The following is a 23,602-nucleotide window of genomic DNA, read 5'->3' on the forward strand; positions in this document are numbered from 1 at the left end:
TCATGAACAATATGTCTATAACAACAGCAAATCAAACTTATAAATAAATGACAGCTGCAGTAGGATGAATAATATTTATGCACATGACACTTTTCATGACTATTTCAATCGATTCAGTTTCTTTTCTCTAAACCACAAGCTCCACCACTTTTTCTACTCATAGTGGTACCACTGCTCAGTTCCCATGCCGCAATGGATTGAACAAATTGGATTTATAACAGACTCGACATGTCTTTCCGTTTATTTTCATCAGAAATGCTTTACTCTCTTCAGCAGTTGAAGGATCCTACCAACCCCATGACATATATGATGAGGTCACTTCAAAATGACAACACCTTAGCAGGCAAACCAGGTGGAAATGAGGAAAAATAAACTTCCTAAATCCTTGATTTTAGCAACTTTTTAATATTTGACTTAAGCAAAGGTGTTATTTCAGAAATAGTTTGCAGTTAGTATAGCTTCCCTTGAAACATAGCCTTGAGTTCTACTATTGTTTTTCTTCGATTTGATTTCACCAAACGTTTAAGTGATCACCAATGATCATCAAGCAGGATTTTCTGACCAAATTTCTTCCTTGAAGGTGATGGTTCCCCAGCATCCTTCCAGTTCTTAATAATGCGTTGGACAAGTCTTAAGCCAATTTTAGTACTGTAGTTAATATTTCCTACCTGAGCAGAGAACACCTTTGTGTCGGGCGCAAGAGAAGTCGTCACACTCGCAGAAGCTCCCATAGATCTTGCCGAATTCAGAATCATAACACAGGCACTGGTTGCAACTGCACTCGCCTCGTCCGCTGCAGACCTGCTTGCCCTCAGCCTCTCGGCAGGCGCTATGGTACATGCTGCTAGCCTCACCCTCATGGCACTCGCAGCGGGCACCCAGGTATCCCGGCTCACAGCGGCATGTCCCACAGTTATAGGTACCTGAAAGGCCCACAACGTCTGATTTAGAAATGTTTCAAACACAAATATTTCTATTCCGCTACCATCCACATGTGTTCAGTCTGTTTAGAGTCTAATTACATTTCTCTGTCATTATCTCAACAACAACCACCAATGAGAGTATCTCCATGGAGATGACAAAAGAAACAAGAAAAGTAGGATGGGAGGAGATGGGGGAGCTGCTCAATTATAAAAAGACAAAAATATGAGGACAGACATCAGTGATTAAAGTGTTTAGAGAAACAGGATGAGGGGGAGGAGAAACAGAACGAAAAAGAGGAGGGGGAGGAGAAGAATAAGGAGAAGAAAGAAGAGAAGAGGAATAAAAAGGACAAGGAGGAGGAAGAAGCAGAAGAGTCTCCTTCTGCTTCTCCTGACAAAAATAAGAAGAGGAAAAAAGCGGTGGGGGGGGGGGTTGTCTGATATTGTTGGATAAATTCGGTTTTAAAGGAAAGCTGAGCTACCGATGGAGCTGCAGATGCTGCTGTTGGTCTGGGCCGTCTGGGTGCAGCCACAGTCACAGCGATATTCCACAACCACCTCTAGATGGTCTTTGAAACCCACTGGCTTGATGGTGAAGCTGCGATCAGTGTCTTGAGGAGGACAGCTCCTCGCCTCCACACTGACGTTGAACGATACCTAGGAAGAAAAAAAAATACAGTTAAGTAACCAAGTGTGACTTCCTGTTTGTTCAGCAGGAAAGTTCCTGATGTCTGATAGCTCCAGTAGCAGCACATCTCCAAACGTCTTTTGTTTCCATGTTCCTGACCTGAATGCACCCTACATCAAACACAACCAGCTATGAACTACACATGACCCCGAGCTATGTTTACATCATGGACTCATTTCACCAAAGGAGGAATTTACAGCCGACAACATTTACAGCAACGATTCCTGCACAAATACCGGGACACAAGACAAGAGAAGAAACCAGACTCCAGAGCTGTTGTTCAACTCTTATTCACTCAGCACATCTTTAATGACGTTTAACCTGGAGTTCACGGCCCCATTCCCTTCAACCGAAACTATGCATGTGATAAAGTAAATTACCACAAACTTTACCTCCCTGGACCAAAGACTACACACTCCTTAACTTTAGATCAAAACAGCCAAACAAAAAGGCTATGAAGTAAAGGAAAAGAAAGAAAGAAGATGAGACGATGATGATGTATGAGATGACCGCTACAGCCCATTAAGAAGGGAAATATGTATGATGATGATGATATGAAAAACTAATAAAAATCCAAACCCTCACATATTTCATTTCTTTGGGATTTTAAGCAAAGATGTTTTCACAGTTGTAATCTCCACTATTCATCATTTAGAAGATGAGTCAACGTCACATGCTGCCCAGAAACCCCCTCTACTACCAGCGCAGGAACCTTAACAACTTAACGAGGGGCCACAATTAAATTTACTCTAAATCTGTGTCACGAGAAGGCCGCCTCGTCCAATCACGAGGCTCAACGGGACGACACTGGAGGTTGGGGGGAAACTAATGAGGAAGTAGTAGTAACACAGACAAGGAGGTAAAGTCATTGAGGAAAAAAAGGCTAGGTGTGGTTGATGGTGTGTTACAAAAACAGAAACATGAAACACAAAGAATTTCCTATCGGCAGAAACAACAGCATTCAAATCAACATTTCAAGGGACAAATCGTATGACTGCCTGAAATTCAATTAAGAGTAACAGACAAAACCAATGAATCCTGCCAAACAAGGAGACACATAACCAAATTAAAATGCTTCTGGTTTGTTTGGACAAGAAAAAAATCCTTTAACCCTTTCACCCCTGAATTATGAATTATTAACCATCAATGAACTAATATGAGACTAATATGATCTTTCCACATAGAACAGACTTCCAGTGTCCTTTTCCAAATAAAAAACGTTTACTGAATATTCGGTATCTATTACAAAAACAAAAAAAGTATAGTTCTCCAACTTTCAATTTTAGGAGTTGAAGAATCTTGTTGTGTTTTTCCAGGGGAATTCCCTCCATACATCTGAGCTAGAGGTGAGGGATGATATTCTAGAAATATTTAGCCAATCATCTACTGTTAACTGCACAGTAGCTTTGATTTGATACACATTGTGGAAAGACCTCTGTCCATTTGTACAGCTGAGTAAATCCCGGAGATTAGTTTTCAGCTAGCATTTCCAGTATATGCATCAGTGAATATCAGATATCAGTACTCTATCCGATTCCTTCCCTCCTCTCCAATAGGTTTAATTGTTTTATTAAAATCTCGCAATTGGAAAAATTTAAATAGATCCAATAGTTTCACCAAGTCATGTTTTTTTCAAATGAATTAAACCCTGTGTTGGTAGAGACCATACAAAATCTCCCAGTTTGGCCGTGTCAAATGCTATGTCAAATGCCATCCAACTTAATATTTGGCATTTCTTTAAAATTTTGGGTCTTTGGGTTTTCTGTGCCAGATGCTTAGAGGGGTTACAATCGCACTAGCAGACCTATCTAAATATTTTTGCTGGAAGGTATTGTCTCCCAATATAGACGGAAGAGATACACTCAACTTTTGTTCTATTTCTTTACATTTTTTTATCATAATCTGGATCGCACTGGTAGACCAGGAAGCGTAGTTGTGCTGCTTTGTAGGAATATTCCAGAGTAGGGCCAATCCTCCCTTGTTTTTGGGCAGCTGTAGTGTTTGAAATCTAATCCGTGGTCTTTTCCATGCCAAAATAAATGTTAATATCATCCTATTCCATTCCTGAAATTGTTTTGGACATACATTGGCTGGCAATGACTGAAAGAGGAAAAAGGAACCTTGGCAGTATATTCATCTTAATTATGTCTATCTGGTTGTGCATATTTGTCTGTAATGATGACCAGCGACTTAAATCTGATTTGATGTCCGCTGTTTTGGAACTATAGTTATGATCATAAATACTAGTTATATCTTTTGGTATGTACACTCCAACATATTTATTTAATTAGGTTTCCAGTCAGCTTGAATTCACATATTCTATGAATGTTTTTAGGTGGTTGCAAGCAAAATGTCTAAGTCTGGATTTTGTGTAAATTTAGTTGGTAATCTGAATATGTACCAAATTCTTTAAGTAGACACATTAATTTAGGTAGCTTTTAAAACATTCTTAAAGTGCTGGAACAAGGATCTCTCAGAAGACTTAATGCCATAGCATATAACCACTGGCTCCATATTTTTCATCACTGTCTAAAATCAACACTGTGGCAGGGTGAGGGATGACACACTAACATTAAGTGTGTTGACTGATTATGCAACTGTTGCAACAACTCCCACACATATAAAAGAAAATGGCGTTTGAATTGCTGCCCGGGGCTTTAACCACCATGCATGAATGGAGCCGTGGTATGTCAGGAGAGTTTTCATTGATATTCACGAGCACCTTCGTCATTGTGCAGTTCTGCTGGACCGAACCAGCTGGTTGCATTCAGGGCTGCACTTTCACAGGCCTCCTCCTGCCTAGGTTTGTGCAAAATCATTGAAATGCAGCACCAAGTTTCAACTGACACCGGGGCAGCAGGCCAAGCCGCAATCCTACACCTCCTTTCACTGCCAGGGATAAAGAGACATGAGCAAGGACCCTCATTCCCATCCCAGAACAGTTCACAAAGCGGCCTAGAGAAAAAGCACTGTCTGTTTGACATGTATGAAGCTGCCTCTTGCTGGTGGTTTACAATGGATCTGAATCTCATCTGAAGCTTGTGAAGAATATAACGTTACCACCAGAGAGAGGCCTGTGCAGAATTCAAAGCGATGAGGTGTAGTGTCTCTGACATCATGACTGCTGTTGAAACAGGAAGACCTGCAGCAGCCCATCCCATCTCTCACAATCTTCAAAAGCCATTTAAAGCAAATAAAGGAGTTCTAATACTGCCAACAGTGAGAATCAGCGGTTTGATTAGCTCTCGGTTTGCAGTTGGTCATGAGAGCAATGGGTTATGAAGAAATCAAGTTTAGCATGGTCATGAGAATTAATATATGAGATAAAAGATGGACAATGAATTCTTGTTGAGTACATAGACATAAACACAGCCTTGTTTGGAGCTTACACTACATCAGAGTAATATGAAAAAGCGATCTCAACAGAACCCTGAAAGAGCCAGAGAAGAAGGAGGAAGGAGGAAGGACAATGCAGACACACTGTGAGGAAATTATTTCCTAGGACTGAGTCGTCTCTGCCAACAGAGCACTGTGGTTGTAATTGGATCTTCTTTTTTTTTTTTGATTTATCTAAACTAGATACAAATCAGTCAAATCAATCTACATCTACAGAGCAAAATATCCACGAGTAATTGTAACACAGTTAGAAAACTCAAGTCTGGTTACAGTTCAGAGAAAAATCAACCCTCATCTGACCCTCACCAGATAAAAGAGAGGACAAAATGTCACATCCGTTTTTTTTTCTTCCTTCAAACCGATCTGTTTCCACTTATCAATGACTATCAATAACAATATCACTCTGGGCAGAAAAAGAATGATGGGACCCAGAAGAAGAAGAAGAGGGAGGAAAGAAGAAGAAGGAGAAGAATGGAGAGAAGATGGGAAAGAAGGAGTGCAGGGAGGAGAAGAGGGAGGAGAAGAAGGAGGAGGAGGAGAACAAGAAGGAGGAGGACAATGAGGGAGGAGGAGAAGAAGAGGGAGGATGGGAGAAGAAGATGAAGAAGAAAAAGAAGGAGGACCACGAAGAAGAGGAAGAAGGAGGTGGAGAAAGAAGATGAATCAGAAGAAAAAACAATAATAATAAATAAAATAATAATAAAAGGAAAAGAAGAAGGAGAGGAAGAAGAAAAATACAGGGATACAAGGACAGGGAAAAGAAGAAGGAGAAAAAGAAGAACACCAGCAGAAGTAGTAGCAGGAATGAAATAAAACTGAGTCTGTGTTTTCTTATCGCCTGTAAATACTATAAATACATGTATGCATCTAAAACAATCGTAAAGAAATAGTCAATGATCCGTTTAACATCTTCAACCCTCTGAATGTTGTAGAAGACATGGAGGCAGCTAAAACACTCAGAGACACTCAGGATGCATAAAAGATTCGACAGCAACTCACAGTGTCTCCGATCTTCAAGTCGGCACACTTCCTGAGGCCCGGCAGTGATGTCCCATCCTGGCAGGTGGCACTGAAGGAAAGGCTGATGTCCTCTGGGTGGTTCCACACTGTGAGCTCCACCTTAGAGCGGATGTTCTGAGGAAAACAAGGAGAACACATGTTTAAAAAATATAAGAGAAATAAAACCTAGAGTTCTCTGAAACTGGATTTACAGCAGCAGTTGTGTGATTTCAGCGCCAAAGAAAAATATAAATCCTTAATTTACTGTCACTGGAGTTCAAGATAAGTTCAGTTATTCATTAATTCACAGAAACATTAATTAATCCATGGCAGATTATTTTTAAGTTTCTTTCTAAGTAATTGTCTAAACTCAAGATTTAAAATCAGCGTATTATTCAGTTAATTGTGAGTCAGTGATTTTAAGTTTACATAGTAACATAGTAACACATAGTTAACACTCAGAGAATTAATGTTTCAATGGAGACTAAAGAAGAAGAAAAAAAACAGGAAAAGAAAAAAGGAAAAAGAACTAGAAGAAGAAAGAAGAAGAAATAAAAAGAACAAGAAACCGGATGAGAAGAAAGAACTAGGACCAGGTGGGGGGGACGAGGACGACGACGAAGTAGAAGGAGAAGGTCAACAGAGGAGGGAGATGAAGAAAGAAAAAGAAGGAAGAGGAGGAGGACGGGTAGGAGAGCAAGAAATATACACAGAGACAAATATAGAAATATAAGAGAAGAGAGGGAAAGAAGAAAATGAAGTACAAGAAAGAGGAAGACAAGGTGCATGAAAAAAAGAAGAAGAAATGGAAAAGAAAAGAAGGAGAGGAAAACATCAGAAGAATGAAGAGAAGACGTAAAGGAAAGAAATGGAGGAAGAAGAGGAAGAGAAAGATAGGGAATGAAGAAGAGGGAGGAAGGGGACAAGAAGGAGGTGCACAAGCAGACGGGTAATAGCCAGGAGGAGTGGAAGAAAATGTGGAGGAGGTACAGAGCAAGTATTTTCTACCTCCATGTTTCTGTCCCTCCTTAAAACTCCTCACCTGATGTTTACCACACGAGAAGCAAACATGCTCAGAATGGATTTATTGCTTTTCTGTCTGTTGACTAACTGCTTTCACTATCAACACTGAAATGATGAATGTAGCTGGAGGCTCATTAACCGGCATCCCAGCAGAAGAAAGGACTACCTGCCCTGCCTCTCTCCATCTTCCTCACACTCAAACAGGAAATCAGACTCCTCCTCACTCACATTGTAGGCCGCCACAATCAGCTGGATGACGTTCTTTGAGTCCTGATCCAGGATTTCTACTGTGGTTCCAGGAATGAGGACAGTGAAATTCTTGAAGAGAGGCAATCATTTAAGGTTAATACATTTCTAAGAATAATTTAATTTAGAAAAACAAAACACGATTTACCTTATAAATGACATACAGCCGCTTCGTCACCGCAAAGATGAGGAAGATGTTGTTTTCTGCCAGTTTCTCCCCGAGCAGAGCCAGAGAAGGATAGTCCTACAGGGAGAGAGTGAGAGAGTGCGAGAGAGGCATTGAGGGTATGTTCACTCCTCTGACACCTGTTTACTATGGCTAGTGTGAGAGCCAGCATACCATGCCTAGGTACAGCACACTTTTCTGGCACGGTACGGTTGTTATAAATAACTGTCACTGGGACCTGGGGAATAATGGTTAGAGGTGCAGATTAGGGCTCGCCCAGGTTCACCTCCCGCCCTGTCTATGGCTGTGCTGCCATGAGAAAGCACCTGACCCTCAATTTGCTCCCCAGGCATCGCCTACCTGAGGCTGCATCCCACTGCTCCAACTGTACACACTCGTATGAGTAGGTCAATTGAATTTTTCTAATATAATAATTATCATTAATCTAAAACATTCACACCTACATTTTTTCCTTCACAAAAAGACATCTCACCATCTGCGTAGAGGCACTGTACTCATTCTCATCATCCAGGTGACACTGTCCATCGTGGGGCTGGACGAGGCCTCCCAACCGGCCGTCCAGAGCCAGGTGAGGCACATCGTCGGTGGCGAACACCAGCAGGTGGTAGGCCTCTTTCCTCCAGCCGATCTTCTCCTGTAACACAGGAAACAAAAAAGTATCATCTCTGCAAGTCAAGACGACGGACTCTTAAATGAAAAGTTGAATCAACAACTCTCTCTATTATTTTAAAATGCTGAACAATTTAGTGCAGGACTAGATAAGAATGCATTCAAGTGTAGCTAATGAACTGGCAAGTGAGTGTACGTCTGTGTGGCTGTTGTTTAAAAGTTTTAATTCACATATATCTAAATAAACTCTCTTGGGACAGACGGAGTCCAGGCCCTGAGCAGCAAGCGTTTGAAACACTGAGTAAATTACAAGGTAGAAGCAGTGAAGACAAAGTCATTACCTTCCTTTAGAAACCAATTTAGTTGGGAGGGGAAAGCGACTGGGCCTGCCACCAACACATCCTCATGCTTAACCAGCTGTACCATACTTCCGGTCTATCCCCCCTGGTCCTTACAGATTAACAAGCAAACAGGCCTGATGTTTTGAGTCAGAGAGACATCTCAACCCACTCTGCACCTTCACTTGACTAAGTTCAGATATTTAATCTGCTTCTGTTAAGAGACAGTGTTACCCATATCTTCAAGCCTGGAGTTTTACCTCTAAATTTTTCCCAGGGTATCCATATCCACCCACCAAAGACCTACAGTACTTAGTCCTTAATGTAAATCCACTCAGCAAAAGAGCAATATCAAAAATATACACGTTAATTCTGCATAGCTGCCCTCATACGTGGGACAAAATCAAGGCAGCATGGGAAGGACAAGTTGGAGAAATGATACCGGAGGATACCTGGAAAAATACTATACAGCGTATACACACATCTTCTCTCTGTATTAGTGGTTAGGGTTGGAGGACAAGTATGACAGAACCTGGTCACAATTTATAACCCACATCAAGAGCCTGCCTTTTGCCTGACTTGCTGTCTTTATTCAGTGATTTCGTCTCTTGGGCTACCATCCTACAGCCTCCCCAATGCTCATACTCTGACTGTTGGTATCTGTTTCTTAGAGGTCCAGAATGTTGGTGTCATCACCATAACAATCAACACAGATCAGTTTGAGTCCTTTCTGTCGAGGGTTTTTTTGTTTGTTTTTTTAATTATTATTATTATTATTATTATTTTTGTGTCTATTTATGCTGTTGTTTACCAGTTAGATGCGTGAGTGTTATGCAGGTGTGTCTGAGTGGATGCCACCTGGATGGGGTGGAGGGTGGGGGGGCAGGTTCTCAACTTTTGTAAGAAATGCTAAACAATTATTTGAATGTTTTCAATATTGAAAAATGATAAATAAAGTTGTAAAAAAGAAAAAAAAAAGAAAAACAAAGAGACAGCGTTACCTTACAAACTGCAGCCTGCAGGATGGCGTCAAACCCGCCCTCTGGAGCATCCCGGTTGCGAGACACCATCTGCTTTTGCACCTCTTCGTTAAAGCGGTCCACTTTGTCAGTCAGCGAGAGGATGTGGCGGAAACCAAAGGTGGGGACACAGTTGGGGAAGAGCTTGTATCTGTACAGGATGACAGGACAGGTGGAGACATCCCTTTGGTAGTGTGAACACACAATGAGTCCTGGGTCACATTAAAAATCACCTACTCAACAGGGTCATCTGTGGAAGAGGAGTTTAAGTCATTCATTCAACCACTAAAAGAAATGATGAATAAGTGATGTCTGTTCTTTAGCAATGAGAGCCTTTTAAAAGATTCTGTCCTTGGAGCTGTTCACTAAGTAAAAAAAAATGAATCTAAACTACAATCAACGTACGAGATGATTGAATAGGAGGACACTGTATGGAATTCATCACGTGGTGAATTACTTAAGTGATCAGGCTGATTATGCCCTCAATAATGAGCAGTGTCTTTATTTCCTTTTGTTATCAGAGATGGTTGTTTTGTTAGCAGTGCCATTACTCTGAGGATGGAAACTTCCTCTAATCTGAGCTTTGTCTCTAAAATAACTAACATCAGGCATTGTTTTAATGATCACATCAGACTTCAGCCAAGCTTAATCTTTTGTAGTTTTTTGTTTTAGGTCTGCTATTGACCAAAACCATGTCCCTGTGGCCTCAAAACTTCTTCTTCTTCTGTGTTATTGGTGGTTGACTAGAATAAGTGGAACCGAAACCAGGTGTCTAAGCATGTGACTGTTGTGTAAAATGAAGTCAGTCAGACAGCAGTTAGTAACCAGTGTAATGTGGATGTTTGGTGAGACGGCACCAGGAGGTCATCATTCAGTACAATTAGGGCTGGGCAATTTTATCGATCCCGCGATATACAGTATATCGATATTTTGTTTTCCCAGAAAGTATCGATTATTCAGCCGCGAGTATCGATACATTAAGTCCCATTCAAATCCTCCGTGTTCCGCCTGGCATTCGGCTTGCTGCTATTATAAATGTCCGTAGGCTGCAACCTAGATGGGAAGTGAAGCGCAATGGCAGCTGCTGTGTTTGGGATAGTGGCGGTGGAGGAGGGGGTTCAGTTAGAGCATAGCATTCTCACCTCCAGGGCAAAAACAAAATCGTGTGCCACAGCTTGTCTCTATTCACTCTGCTGCCTTTCGGGCTGCACATGCTCAGAACAGCTCCTCTTTATCAAATATGTAAAAAATCTGCATCTAGTGCATCAGTGAAGGTGTAAAAATAGAATGAATGAGCAAGGACTTCCTGTCCATTATCTCATGCACTTTTATCTCAGTGGAGATTATAGTGGGTCAAAAAAATTAAATAACTCCAGTTTGAACCTGCCTGCTGCTACTCACCCATTGCAGGGATTCTCCTGATACTTTGAAGCCGTGTAAGAAAAGGGCGACATGTTTTTGTCCACGAAGGAGCCGAAGCCTAGCCGGAAGTTGCTGGTGAGCTTTCCCATCTCCTGAGCCAGCTTGGTGCCCAGGTTCCGGATGGTGTCGAGGTCATCCTTCATGGACAGGGAGAGGTCCATCAGGTAGTACAGGTCCACGGGGTAGTCTTCCACCTGCCGCACTTGCAGGTCGAACCACGTCTGGTCTCCTGCAGGGAAACAAAAAGGAAAGGAAGGAGTGTCACAGTTTCCATGCTGTGAAACTTTCTTCTACTGACTCATTCAAGTTCTCACCCGGTCGCAGACTCAGAGAGATCTTCTGTGGCGCGATCTGGACGACGTCGTAATGGGTTGACCCAGATCCTTTGGAGCTCAACGGCATGTTCTGCAGGACAGACATGCTGCTGGAGGGGAACTCAATTAACCAAGCCCCACATCCCCTCTTCTGCAGGTTCTCTCTGAAATCGCAGCGTGACGTGAGAGTCCGACCTTTCCCAAAGTCCTGAAGGAAAAACGGAAAGCAACAATATTACCGACAGCGGCTCATTTAAAACTCCTGGAATCGCACAGAGAGTAGGATGGTACCTCTTGTGCGCACCAGGCACAACTGGGATGAATGAGGAGGCATTCCTCACAGGAAGTAGCGCTGCCACTCATGCACATGTTGAGACCTGATCAAAAAGGATTAGGGTTAAAGACGGAGACATATCTTTAGATTTACATGTTGCATTCAAGCACGTCATTCAGAATTGCGTGTTTCCAGTTATGTCAATTGAGTGTATTAAAGCATGCTTATGAAGTATGACACCAGTAAATTACTCACAATAAATTCCAGTTGATAAGCAGCATTTCTGTAGTAAACTAAAATTCCTTAAGTCATGGAGCCTTAGACTCCATGACTTAGAGAAGGAATGTTACATTAGAATACATTCACCAGAGTACCTAATAAATTGGCCAGTGAATATGTCTTTCTTTTTCTAATGATCAGTCGCATTTATTTACCTTTATTAACAGATATTTGTCTTTGCTGTAAGTAAGTGAGAGACATTACAGCTTGTTCTAAAACATGTGTCATCCCCCCAAGTTATGACATTCAGTGGTATGCTGGTGTACAGCTGCATCTGGCCAGTGAGTGTGAATACAAAGATTTTATTTAGAGCCAAATAAAACTATGCACAAGTAGATTCAGTGTCATGTTTTAATTTGACATAGACACATAGATGAGGTGTGTTATGTGTAAACAGATTCATATATTTTCTAGTTTTTAAGAAACATGTGTACCAGCCCTCAGCTCTCAAGTGTTGTGACACAAACAGAAGACGGCGTGTCTTTGTGTTACCTCGAGCGGCATGCAGGAATGTGTACATTAGGAGTGCGCAGCCCACGACCGCTCTCCACGTCCCAGTCCACGGGCTGTTCCACATGTTGTCACTCTACGTGTTTACCGAGGCTCCGCGAAATACCTGCTTCCTGAATGTCTGCTTGTCGGAGCTCTCTCATCGGCTTATGGCCCGTCCACAGATCACAGCGCTCTCAGCCCTTTCTCGGCGCACGAGGACGCTTCGGTGCGACAGTTCTTCATTGTGTTGTGCTCAGCTCCTCTTGTTGATCTGCTCTGCTTGCAATCGACCCCACACACACCGGGCCACGGACTTCACCACATCAGCAAAAACTGACAGCGACTCCTGAACTTCTCTGTCGAGCTCATGGTTTGTTGGGAATCTCAGACACGACCTGGAAGAGGAAACAATTAAAGAAAAAAAAAACAAAAAAAAAACGCAAAGAGATGAAGAGAAACTGCGCAGATCTCTGATTTTTCCTTCCAGGACCAAAGCGCTGCTTCCTCGTTTATCCGGGTTGGACTCCGAGTCTCAGCCGGAATCTCCGCCCAGTAGAGATTGCGTTAACCCAGAGCCGCATATTAGAGAGAGTCTGGCCAACTCAAATCAAGGGCGCCATGATGGATACATCGGATGGTAGATTCTATAGTGTTACCCTATGGGGCCTTAGTGTCACTTGAAGTGGACATACTAAAATATTTGTCCATTATTGCAAGTGAGAAATGCTTATATTTATTATTCTATTGTACCCTTTGTTTACTTATTTACTCAGCTGACTACTATTACTGACTTTGTTTTCCATTGTTGTTGTGTTGTTGACATTGTCATATTTATATTTTGTTACATTGTTCTCTTATTTTTCACTAATGACCTTTTTACTAAAACAACTGTATGTAGTAAAAGGGAAAATATTAACAATTATTTGATAAATTGTTTTATACTGTAATTAGTTAACAAAAATTGGTTATTTGCCTAAATATTAGTCCTGTATTTTATGACAATCATAATCAACTAACTAAAGGCAAAATTTCAATGATTATGACATTTCAAGAAAAGGTATTGGTATCTGTGTCGGCGATTGTAGCCCAGTATTTACTTGGCATTGGATCGAAACCAAAACCCCCAGTCTCGCCCTGCCCTAGTGGATATTGGTTAGATGCATCTAACCAGGCGCCCAAGAAGCACTTGACCAGCTCAGAACCAATCAGTATAGCGGGATAGCACATACCGGTCCATTCCCTAGTTGGCCAGACTCTCTCTAATATACGGCTCTGACCGACACGGCTCTAGGACGACACCTATTGTTGGAATCTAGATCCATCTGGATGGATGGATGGATGGATGGATGGATAGTAATTTGAGATATGAGTGATGGAATTTAAAAATAACTAAAGAAAAACAATCAGAGGACATTATTGAGCAGATGTTTTTTATTGACACATGAACAACAAAACAGCCCCTGCATATTCCTAACTATGAATCCTTAAAGTTTTAAAGTTTTTTTAGAAAATAATTTCTCTCTCTAATAACTGACAGAATAAGGCGCCATGTGAACTACTTTGACGCTTTTAACATCTAAAACTTCCTGCTTTGATAACAATCAAAACCAATGAAACGCTGAACAAATAGAGAAAAACTTCAGGGGTTTTGGTGCTGTATGAAACTAAAATACAGACGCTGCTGCTGGCCTGTTCAGAAGATCAGACGTCATGTCTTGGATGGTCCAGAGTGGCAGGCTGCTGAGGACGCCTTCCTCAGCTCCACCAGAGCGTCAACAATCCTCTGTCTCTCGACATCTGGGTGGAGCTCGGTCAGCTCCGCCATCAGTGTTTCGAAGCTGTCCATGGTGACATAGCGTTGGGAAGGACATGTTCCCTTAGCCATGGGCAGGATGCAGACCACCTTCTTGTTCTCAATGCTGGAGCTGAGAAGAGGCTGGCAAACGAGCTGTAGAGAGGATTATAGTGATTTAACTGATTCAACAATGATCAAAGAGCTGGAACGTGAGTGGAGCAGATGATAAAGACCACTGATGGATAAACTTTTACTGACAGCGATGCCATTATCAATTCTGCTTATCAACTCAATTTTTTCTAGGAATTTGGTCACTGGATCCTCACTAGCACTGCTCTTCTGAGATTTAGCAGCAGTTTACTGGAGATTGACGACCGCATGCCACATGGTATTAAAATTTTATGTTAAATTACGGTGATGCACAAATTGCACATTGCGCTGTTCCTCTCTCATGATTTCAATTTCGATTAAATTGAAAAATGAAAAACAGACAATTTAGTCTGTAATTAAGAACCTTTCTTACTAGATTTTATTTTAAGTAGTCACAGTTTTGCCTGCATGTGCAAACAATCAAGTTTAAGGTAAACAACAACAAATTCTAATAAAGTGCACTCTTGCAAAAGTAGCAACAGAAAGTTCTCTTCCGTCTTGAACAGTACCATATCTTTTGCAAGATAAAACGTAACTGCTTCTAGCTCTGTCCATCGCTTGCTTGACTTCTCATACGGAGTGCCTTTGTTAAATGCCTGTGTTAATGTTGACTGTTTTGGTCTTACTCTAGTTGCTGCCTCCGCCTGCGGAGCTGATGCTGCCGGGCCCCACGCTGTTTGGCTCTCAGCATATTGTTTGGGATGCTTCCTTTTCAAATGATTGAACAGGTTCGTCGTGTGAACCTGTTCTGTGCACATAGTATTTGCCTGCGCTTCATTAGTTGAGGAAAATCCAAACCAATTCCATACAATGGAAGTGGAATTTTTTTTAGGTGATCAACTCCGTTTGGCTTTAAGCCATGGCTCTCTATGCAGCTACTGCTACACACATAAACAAGGAGGCAGGTAATTTGCTATGATTGGTCGGTCAGGCTGACGACGTAATACATCTGGTGCGTCGGAGCATCAGCATAGAACTGCAATTTATAGAATGTGTCCTAGACGATCCCACGATCTCTGCAGTTTGACAGATTGTCTTCACGATTTAATATCGTCATATCGCCCACCCCTATTTTCGACCATTTCAGTCTCTACGCCATCGTGTCTTCTTTGTCGGTCACATGAGCGCCACATGATGTGAATGATGTGTTTCAATGTAAAGATTCAACAATAGGGGCGGTGTTTGGCTTACTGAGTAGAATACCCGCCCCATGTGTTGAGGCTATAGTCCTCTGCAGGTGGCCTTGGTTCGAATCCCACACCAGGCACCTTTCCTGTGCATCATTGCCTCCCCTCTACCTCCTGTTTCCTGTATGGCTTCACTATGCTGTCCATTAAAGGCTAAAAGCCCAAAAAATATATATATATATAAAAAAAACACTCAAGAACACAAAGACCTATTCTGTTTTTTCTGTATCTGAATGGTCACTCTAATTCAAAGTAATCAGTGGTAATATCTCATGTAGACGATGGCTTCTCACCTTTCTTGTCTTGGAGGTTTGTAGTTCAGCCTCTGGTCCTCTGACGGAGGTTGGGTCCCGTCTGTCGCTCCCACCAGGATCTCTTCCAATGTGCTCCAAGTGTAAAGTATGGCCTTGCATCCAGCATCCATTCAACTCCATCACCGCAGCCTCGGCTGATTGGAGCCCACATACCATCACTATGGCTACCCTGGAGAATGAGATGGTGCTCAGGTTACTGTTTCAGTTTGGAAACCAAACGGCGAGACTGTTGCATGACAAAGTCTGAGCAATTAGAAGACAGTTGGGTAAAATATAAATCTAATTGGTGAAAAAAAAACATGTGTTTCATGATCTCACCTGAAATCGTTCAAGGCAGAAATTCTGACTTCAGAGACTCTGTATTTTTCAAATAGCAGCATCACTTCATTCTGAAAAAGCAGCAGCATAAATAATTCTAAGTCTGTGCTGCCCCTGCTGGCCATAGAGATGCACTGTACACACTGAAAACTCACCTCGGTCATGTTTCTGGGTAGGTTGGAGACAATTAACGCTGACCTTGTGGTTTCATCATTCCTTGACACTAAAGATTTAAATAAATTAAAAATCTCCACATGTTCTTCTGTCATATTTAAACTCAATACTCACTCACCGTCCTTTGGAATGGTTGAGATCGATGTTTGATCCTGTCCTGTCTCAGGGAGCTCCAGATCTTCTTTGGCGTCGTACCATGCCTCACTTGCATTTACCTCTTATATTAATTCATAAAAATGTGACATTATCTGCATTACTCATTTCCTTTTACTTCCTTACCTGTGTAAGTTATTGCTAGTACCTTCATCTTGTGGGATAAGAGCAACAGCTCTGCTTGTTTTGCTTCTTTCCTTCTTTCTCAGTTTGTTTTCATTGCGAGTGACCTGATAAAATCAGAATTGGATCTAAATCCCTGCTAGATCCACACAAAAGATTTAGTAGCCTCTTCTTCATCTTGCCTGGCAGGCGGTTCTGCTTTGATTGTCTTGAGCCGATGCATGAAGGGCCACTGAAACTGATGTGTTTGTGTTTATGTACCAAGATGAATCATTTCTCAACACATCACCTACAATCCAAATGGTGGATACCAGACACTTATTTTTATTCCCACTGTGGTTTAAACATCTATTTCTGTCATTATGAGGCTGGTAAGGTGTGTCGTACCTGCGCAGGGACGTAACTCGTTCTTCTTATGATGTTCTCAGAGTCAACGGACAGAGGCTTCAGCTGCTCCAGAGGAACTCCAGCCAGGATCTCTTGCTTCATCTGGTTATAGTCAGAGTCCAGTTTTTGCAAAACATCGACAATGTTTGCAGGAAGTTCATTCATCCTGCAAAAGGATAGAGAGGAAGTTTTTTAAAGAAGTCATCGCTAGTATGGTGGCATCTTCCTTCAATATCTGAACATTTGAGTGTGTTCATGTGCAACTTTCAACCTCATGTGCAACTAAACTAGGACATGTGCAATAATTTCAATATTCTACTGCAGAGCTGTCAAACATGTTGCCCACCAGAGGGTCCAATCTGTCCCAGCAGAACGAATTAGGAAGAGGAGAAGACAGATGAGGAGTCTGAAGGACTGAGTATTACAGTTTTTGTCAACTGCTAAAACACATTTTCTGAAACCTTGCTCCATTTTCTGAAAACATTAAACACAAAACCTCAACTTCAAGCACTATTTACAAAACAGTTTTACCTGTGCTCAAAACCAAACACTGCTCTCAAATCATGAACAAAGTGATCAAAATTATATTAGTCAGTAAACAATCCACCAAAAAACAAAAAAACACATTGTTCAAAACATATAGTTCTCAGGGAGAAGAACATTTTTAATCTCAAAACAAACTTCATATTTTTCCGTCATTGTCTTTTGATGAACGGAAAACATGTTGTATCATAGTTGCTCAGAATTGATCAGAAATTACTGCTCTGCTTTGTTCTTTGCAATTTTTCTTCTTCCTCCTCTTTGTAGCCCTATTTTTACAGCACTGTAACCTGCATCTCACAAACGTGTCGTTTGTTTCTGTGATACTGGTCAATTATTGTTGCTGGAATTTCATCAGATATTTCCACTCTTTGTCTTCCCCTTCCTCTTCATCCTCCTCTTCCTCTTCATCCTCCCCTTCCTCTTCATCCTCCCCTTCCTCCTCCCCTTCCTCTTTATCCTCCCCTTCCTCTTCATCCTCCTCTTCCTCTTCATCCTCCATCCTCCCCTTCCTCTTCATCCTCCTCTTCCTCCTCCTCTTCCTCTTCATCCTCCTCTTCCTCTTTCTTGCCCTCCTCCTCTTTGTCACCCACCTCACATACACACTCGTCCTCTCACACTGTTTCTTCTATCCATTCTAAGACTTTCTCCTTCCCACCTTCAGCAACCTGTTTGCTCTCTGACCTGGCTTATACTGGTTGTGTCACATGATTTGAAACAAGTGAAATCAAGCTGCTAGAACTGAAAGAAAATTAAAGTTCATAAACATTTCATTTGAAATGTTTCCAGAAAGAATAAAGCTGAAATAACAAGTAGACTTGGAGAGTTTCCTTAAAGACAATTCATCCAAGGTGCTTCTGTGTTCCTCCTTTCCTTCCTACTCCTTAATTCATTCCTTCCTTTTTCCACCTTTCTTTCCTTGCTTGTCCTTTTTACTGTCCTTTTCCCCTCCCTGACTCCTTCATTCCCTTCTCTAACATAACTTATGTCAAAAAAGAAGAACTTAACATGTGAGACAGCATGTTGTGTTCTAAAATATGGATCAGCTCCCCAAGTCAACAACAGCAGCTGTTCATGGTTCAGATCCAGAGGTAGGTTACAATATTCTACTGACCACATGATGGCACTGATTTATTATCGTCTATTTGAGATGCATGTGTATTTTAATTAATACCAGGTGTAGATGGATGACTGAAAACATTCACAGACATGTATGTGATGAATTACCTTTTCATTTTCTCTCTCAGGTCTTGATTCATCTTCAGTTTGATGAACTCCTGGAAAATGTTAAAAAGTTCCATTTAACATTTTGACTGGAGACACCTTTACAATGTTACTGGTGTCCAACTTACCCCAGCCAGATAGTCCAGGTCTGCCATGTGGACTTCAGTGATGACGTGTTTGTCAGCTGTTTCTGGTCTTTCAGTCTGGGTGAACGCTGATGTACTCAGTCTGGGATCAGTGCTGACCATCACATCACAGGAGCTATCACTGGTGACTGGATGTACTTTCAGATTGTCTTCTCTGGGCAGACAGGTGAGGATGCTCTTATCATCCTCCATGATGCTGTAGAAGTCACTCTGATCTTCATCGTTTACTACAGCAAACTTGTTGCTGGTCAGAACTTTATCTTGACACCATTCCTCTGTGGCGTGTTCCTCAACTGGGCCCAGCAGTGGAGAATCACCCGTGGACCATTTAGTGTATTCTGCCTGATCCATCCCTCTGTTCTTACAGGGAGACTCTTTAGCAGCTGTTGGCCATTCTGATCTGTGACATAAAACATAAGATTACATGGACACACATAAATCTGAATAGAACCTCTTCTCCTCTTCATCCACCAAAAGGATCTGATTCAGGAGGTTACATGAAGTATTTTTTAATGGTACCAGTTCGCCCCTGTTCCTCGCTATTCTTGCTCTCCTTTTCCCTGTTCTATTTTGTTACTTATTCTTCCATCTCATCTCTTCTTCTTTCTTATACAATGTTTCCGTTCTGTCTTCTTCATCATCATCATCTTTCATTTCTACCCTTCCTTTTCCTGTTATCCTTTTCATTCTCCCTCTGATCACCTTCATTGTTCAGGTCTGTGTTCCTTTCTATACGAATTAATCTCTCACTTGAAGATGAAAGAGATAACTGATTGCATCTTTCAGCTGGAGGATAAATACTCACAGTGATGGAAGTCTACTCTCAACCATCTGCAACGATCGACTGTCTTCATTCAGTTGGGACAGCTGCGACAAAACCTTCAGGAAACAACAACAACAACATTATCTTTTAACAAAAAGGTGATTTTAGCCACAAACACCAAACTGGATCTTTGGATCTCTCTCTCACTGTGTAGGCCTTGACATGTCCGTGTTTCTCTGCCACGGGGTTCTGGTACACCGCCTGGAAGCTGGTTTGGTGGCAGACTGGTTGCTTGGTGTAGCCGACTTGTTTGTACAGCTCTTCTTCAGATACAAACAGAACCAAACTCTACCTAAACATTACTGGGAAGCAGCTCTAATTCCAGATGTGTTTTCGCGCTCTCAGCTCTCATTATACAGTATTAGGCCACAGCTACCATGAACAGGATTAAGACTTCAGTTATTTTTATAAGCAAGCGATTCATCTGATGTCAAAGCACATTATTTACTCTTCATACTGCATTAACTTTGACAGAAATATTTATATGACTGAATCGAGTCAAGTCCAGGAGAATATAAGGAAGACAAAAAATACTTGGTTCGAACCAACTTCTCTGATTCTACTTCCTGAAGGATAACACTCCATGTTACAAAAATAAAATCATCTGTAACTGGTTCACTGAACTCCAACGTCCTACACAGTCACCACATTTTGGGACGTGGCGTAACAGTATATTCTCAACATGGATGTGCAGCTGACAAATCTGCATCAGTTGTATGAAGCTATTGCATTAATATCAGTTTCCAGGACTTTTTTCAATCTGCCACAAAGAATTAAGGCAGTGCTGAAGACAAAATGGTTTTACAAGCGAAGTGTATGGGATGAGTACATTACCATATCTGTATGTCTTTGATCCTGGTGTTGTGCATCTGTTAGCAAAACAGTTTCAACAACACTGTTAAAATATTAAAAGCTTGTTTCAAATTAGAATTGTTCACTAGGAGGAGACATACTGGTTGGACGTCAAGGTCTGCAGGACAGGAACAGCGCTTGCAGCACCATCTGTTTGTAGAAATAAAAATTTGTTACTGTTTAACCATGAACAGCTGTCAGAGGCCTACATTGTCATAACGGACTCACACTTTAAATAGACATGATGCACTGACACCTCTAAGTCAGGATGACTCTGCAGGAATTGGCAAAAACCTCCTTCATCTACAAATAAAAATAAATTAAACTGAAGTTTATCATCTTTTCAATGCAATATAATAAAATGTGCATATCAAAAATTGCATTTTATGTTTTTAATTGAATTGAATTTCATTTATATAGCATCATGGGGGGACAGCTTGGTGCTCAGTACATCATCCCCCAACTACATAGGTCTTTCCTCACACCACCACAACCATCACTTCAGCTGAGGTGAGCAGACAACTAAGGAGGAGCAATCCAAAAAAAGCAGGTGGTCCAAATGTAGTGTCACCATGATTACTCAGGGCCAGTGCTTCTGAGTTGGGGGAGCCACTTCAGCGAGTACTTAACATGAGTCTATACCTTAGGAGGGTGCCCCTGCAATGGAACACATCATGCATCATCACTGTCCCCCATGAATGACTAATAGCCCTGATTATCTGGTTGTCATGATGGGATGTTTTTTTGTCGAAAAGGTTGACATCAAAAGTAGAAAAAATGTTCTTGTGTTCAAATATTTCAATTTGTCAAGGACTGACAAACAAACTGTGATGTCTAGACATGCAGAGCAGTCAGGGTGTCCATGTTGACCTCTGGTGAAAGCTTCTTCAATGGAACAGTGTGATTTGTGATCCATGTTCTGCTGGCAGACCTTGGGCCTTTCCACTAATGTGGATGTTCCTTTGATTCGTAGCTCCCACCTCAGCACCGCTGCAGACCATGGAGACAGGATTCCCTGATGGCCTCTTTCAGCAAGAGAATGCTCCCTGCTTCAGGAATAATTGGAGTTCAAGGTGTTGACTACAAATTCAATTACATTTCAAACCGAGATCCATGAAAGCGCCACCTCTCAAGTTAAAAGGATCTGCTGACAGTTTGGTGCCAGATACCACATGAAATGTTTCATGTTTACAAAACTACTTTTGATCTATTTTTGACCTGCTGTATCTCTTTTGAATGTCATTACAAGGGATCAATTAGTAGGTTAACCTTTAAACTTCATACCATAACCACACAGCTGGGTTTTTTGGGACATACCATGGATGATGTCTCTGTCCTCTGCAGACAAACAACAATACCAGTCCAGCAGCTTGGAGTCATTTAAGGCCATGTATGGATGAGCGTTGATTAGATCAAACACAGATCTGTGGAACGTAGAAACAGGTGCTCTCAGGTGTACAGTAATTTTAGATAAATGACAGCACACCTGATGCAGCTGCAGACCTCTGTCTCTTACCTTTGCAGAACCAACCTCTTTTTCTCCCCTGTGGGTACACAAAATAAATAAATTCATGACTGTTTAAAACTAAATACTGTACATTCAAGCACCTGTAGCATCAAACCAGGTGTCGCAAATCGGAAACATCTGTTTTCTAGCAGGTAGGTTCCGTGTTTGATAAAATAAAGGAGTAAAGTAAATAAAGGACTAACGCGGGTACAGCGGATTGTAGAAGTGGTGCATGACCCGCGGCAGCCATGCCACTTCCGCAGCCGTGCACGGCAGCCTGGGCACATGTTGTTCATACGGGTACATGAGCGGGAGTCCAGGCCACGCTGTCTGAAACGTAATCAAGGGCATGGGAAGAGACGAGAAATTAACCTGAACGGCGCCACAGCTCAAAGAAGCGTTAGCAGAGTAGCAAGGGAACATGGTGGGGGCTAACATAACGACTAACTCAAATCAAACGAAACAACTATCTTAAATGTTAAATAGCCCTCACCTCTCTGTTTAAACAAAAAGAAATAATCGAAATTACATTCGTTTCAGTTGCAAGAACGTTAACAAAACGGGCAGCTGTTTAGCTGCGAGCAAGGTGACCTGTGGTTAACAATTTGCAGATCAAAGTACTGTCCAGTAGTAGTGATGTGCGGATCGATATTGAAATATCGATGCTTCCGACACCAGGTCTTTACGCTCTAAAATCGATTCGTAAAACAAAATATCGATAGATGCGGCGTCTGAGACGTAGACATTACCGCAACAATGCCCTAACGCGCTCTGGATATGGATTCCTATATCTATGGGTCCGATGACACACTGAAGCTACGTGGCATTGCTGTCGATGGCTGTATCGATGGTTTTAGTCGCTATATAGTGTGGATCAGAGCTATAGAGTAAAACAGTTACGACACTTCCACTTGACTGCCGTTGTAAAAAATGGTGACACTTCCGGGTTATGGAGGGACGAATAGTTCCAAACAAGGGACGGAGCTCCGTTGATCTCAAATGCTGAACAATTACTGGTAAGTTGATGAAATAACGGCATTTTAAACGTTCTTTTTTTTTTTTTTTTTTTTTTTGTTTGCATTTTTAAGCATTAGCTATCAGAGGTATACTCTTAGACATCGTTATATTTACATTTGGTTTGCATGAAATCTCGATGTTGATGTTAAAAATGTCATGGATTTAGGGACCTAACTGAATGCTTGGTAACGGAGGCTAACGTGAGGTAATTAACGTGATAATTTCACTGAAATCTGTTAACTTTTTGTTGTCAGGTGACATTATGTAAAGTCGTTTTGATTGTTAGGTTTTAAAACATTACAAAAAAATACTACCACTACTGCTAATACTAAAATGCTACTGCTATTATTGCTACTATTACTTAAATGCTAGCTGTTTTACTGCTGCTCTAACTACTACTATAATAATAATAACCTATAATAGGGTTTTGTATCCTGTTGTGCATGCTGTAAATCGAATTTGAAACGCCTTTTTGATGGTCCCATTGCCACACCGAATCACCCCTTTTTTCTTCTTTTGGCTGAGTGCATGAATCTGGTCCTGATTAAAAATTGAAGAAAACTTTTGTTGAATGTTGTTGTTTCTCCTCCTAAGTGCCAAATTGATTCTTTTTTTGTCGTACTAGAGCCCTCTCTGCTTTTGTCCCCATATTTCTTTCCTTTTTTAATTCCCTCAGCAGGTCC

General features: G+C 41.5%; 2 protein-coding genes across 7 annotated transcripts in view; both read right to left on the reverse strand.

Moving 5' to 3' along the window:
* The window catches only part of itgb5 (integrin, beta 5), a 45,109-nt gene extending 32,359 nt beyond the window's left edge, over positions 1-12,750 (reverse strand). Inside the window, exons 1-11 of the mRNA XM_047600585.1 lie at positions 12,210-12,750; positions 11,456-11,541; positions 11,165-11,372; positions 10,830-11,079; positions 9,411-9,579; positions 7,935-8,096; positions 7,424-7,519; positions 7,258-7,347; positions 6,007-6,141; positions 1,406-1,580; positions 669-923 (exon numbers count right to left, since the gene is read on the reverse strand). Of these exons, the coding sequence (XP_047456541.1) occupies positions 669-923; positions 1,406-1,580; positions 6,007-6,141; positions 7,258-7,347; positions 7,424-7,519; positions 7,935-8,096; positions 9,411-9,579; positions 10,830-11,079; positions 11,165-11,372; positions 11,456-11,541; positions 12,210-12,294 (1,711 nt within the window). The 5' untranslated portion in view covers positions 12,295-12,750. The remainder of the gene's footprint in view (positions 1-668; positions 924-1,405; positions 1,581-6,006; positions 6,142-7,257; positions 7,348-7,423; positions 7,520-7,934; positions 8,097-9,410; positions 9,580-10,829; positions 11,080-11,164; positions 11,373-11,455; positions 11,542-12,209) is intronic.
* Positions 12,751-13,610: 860 nt separating this feature from the next.
* rbm44 (RNA binding motif protein 44) lies at positions 13,611-22,826 on the reverse strand. 6 transcript variants are annotated; one of them, XM_047602072.1, is made up of 18 exons: positions 22,396-22,826; positions 22,106-22,232; positions 21,912-21,939; positions 21,713-21,819; positions 20,624-20,698; positions 20,497-20,545; positions 20,378-20,412; positions 19,691-19,806; positions 19,526-19,599; positions 18,703-19,120; positions 18,578-18,627; positions 16,811-16,976; positions 16,449-16,530; positions 16,266-16,364; positions 16,129-16,196; positions 15,974-16,044; positions 15,635-15,824; positions 13,611-14,157 (listed from the first exon to the last, which is right to left on the reverse strand). In XM_047602072.1, exons 2-18 carry the CDS (start codon positions 22,206-22,208, stop codon positions 13,918-13,920), a joined length of 1,971 nt encoding a protein of 656 aa, XP_047458028.1. In that variant the 5' UTR covers positions 22,209-22,232; positions 22,396-22,826; the 3' UTR covers positions 13,611-13,917. The 6 variants fall into 6 exon arrangements, with proteins under 6 accessions (XP_047458028.1, XP_047458030.1, XP_047458025.1 ...); XM_047602074.1 differs by having other exon boundaries at positions 22,106-22,235; positions 22,481-22,533; XM_047602069.1 differs by having other exon boundaries at positions 19,691-19,803; positions 22,106-22,473.
* Between the last annotated feature and the right edge of the window lie 776 nt (positions 22,827-23,602).

Source organism: Mugil cephalus, chromosome 12 (assembly GCF_022458985.1).
Source record: "Mugil cephalus isolate CIBA_MC_2020 chromosome 12, CIBA_Mcephalus_1.1, whole genome shotgun sequence".
Taxonomy (NCBI): Eukaryota; Metazoa; Chordata; class Actinopteri; order Mugiliformes; family Mugilidae; genus Mugil; species Mugil cephalus.

What these genes read in the sequence shown, in the direction of transcription:
- rbm44 (XM_047602068.1), bottom strand. Translation starts at nt 22,340, where the DNA reads ATGTTAGCCCCCACCATGTTCCCTTGCTACTCTGCTAACGCTTCTTTG. An exon ending in CTACAATCCGCTGTACCCGC is followed by an intron (nt 21,940 to 22,105) that starts GTTAGTCCTTTA and finishes GTGTACCCACAG; the next exon opens with GGGAGAAAAAGAGGTTGGTT. An exon ending in CTCAACCATTCCAAAGGACG is followed by an intron (nt 16,197 to 16,265) that starts GTGAGTGAGTAT and finishes TTAAATCTTTAG; the next exon opens with TGTCAAGGAATGATGAAACC.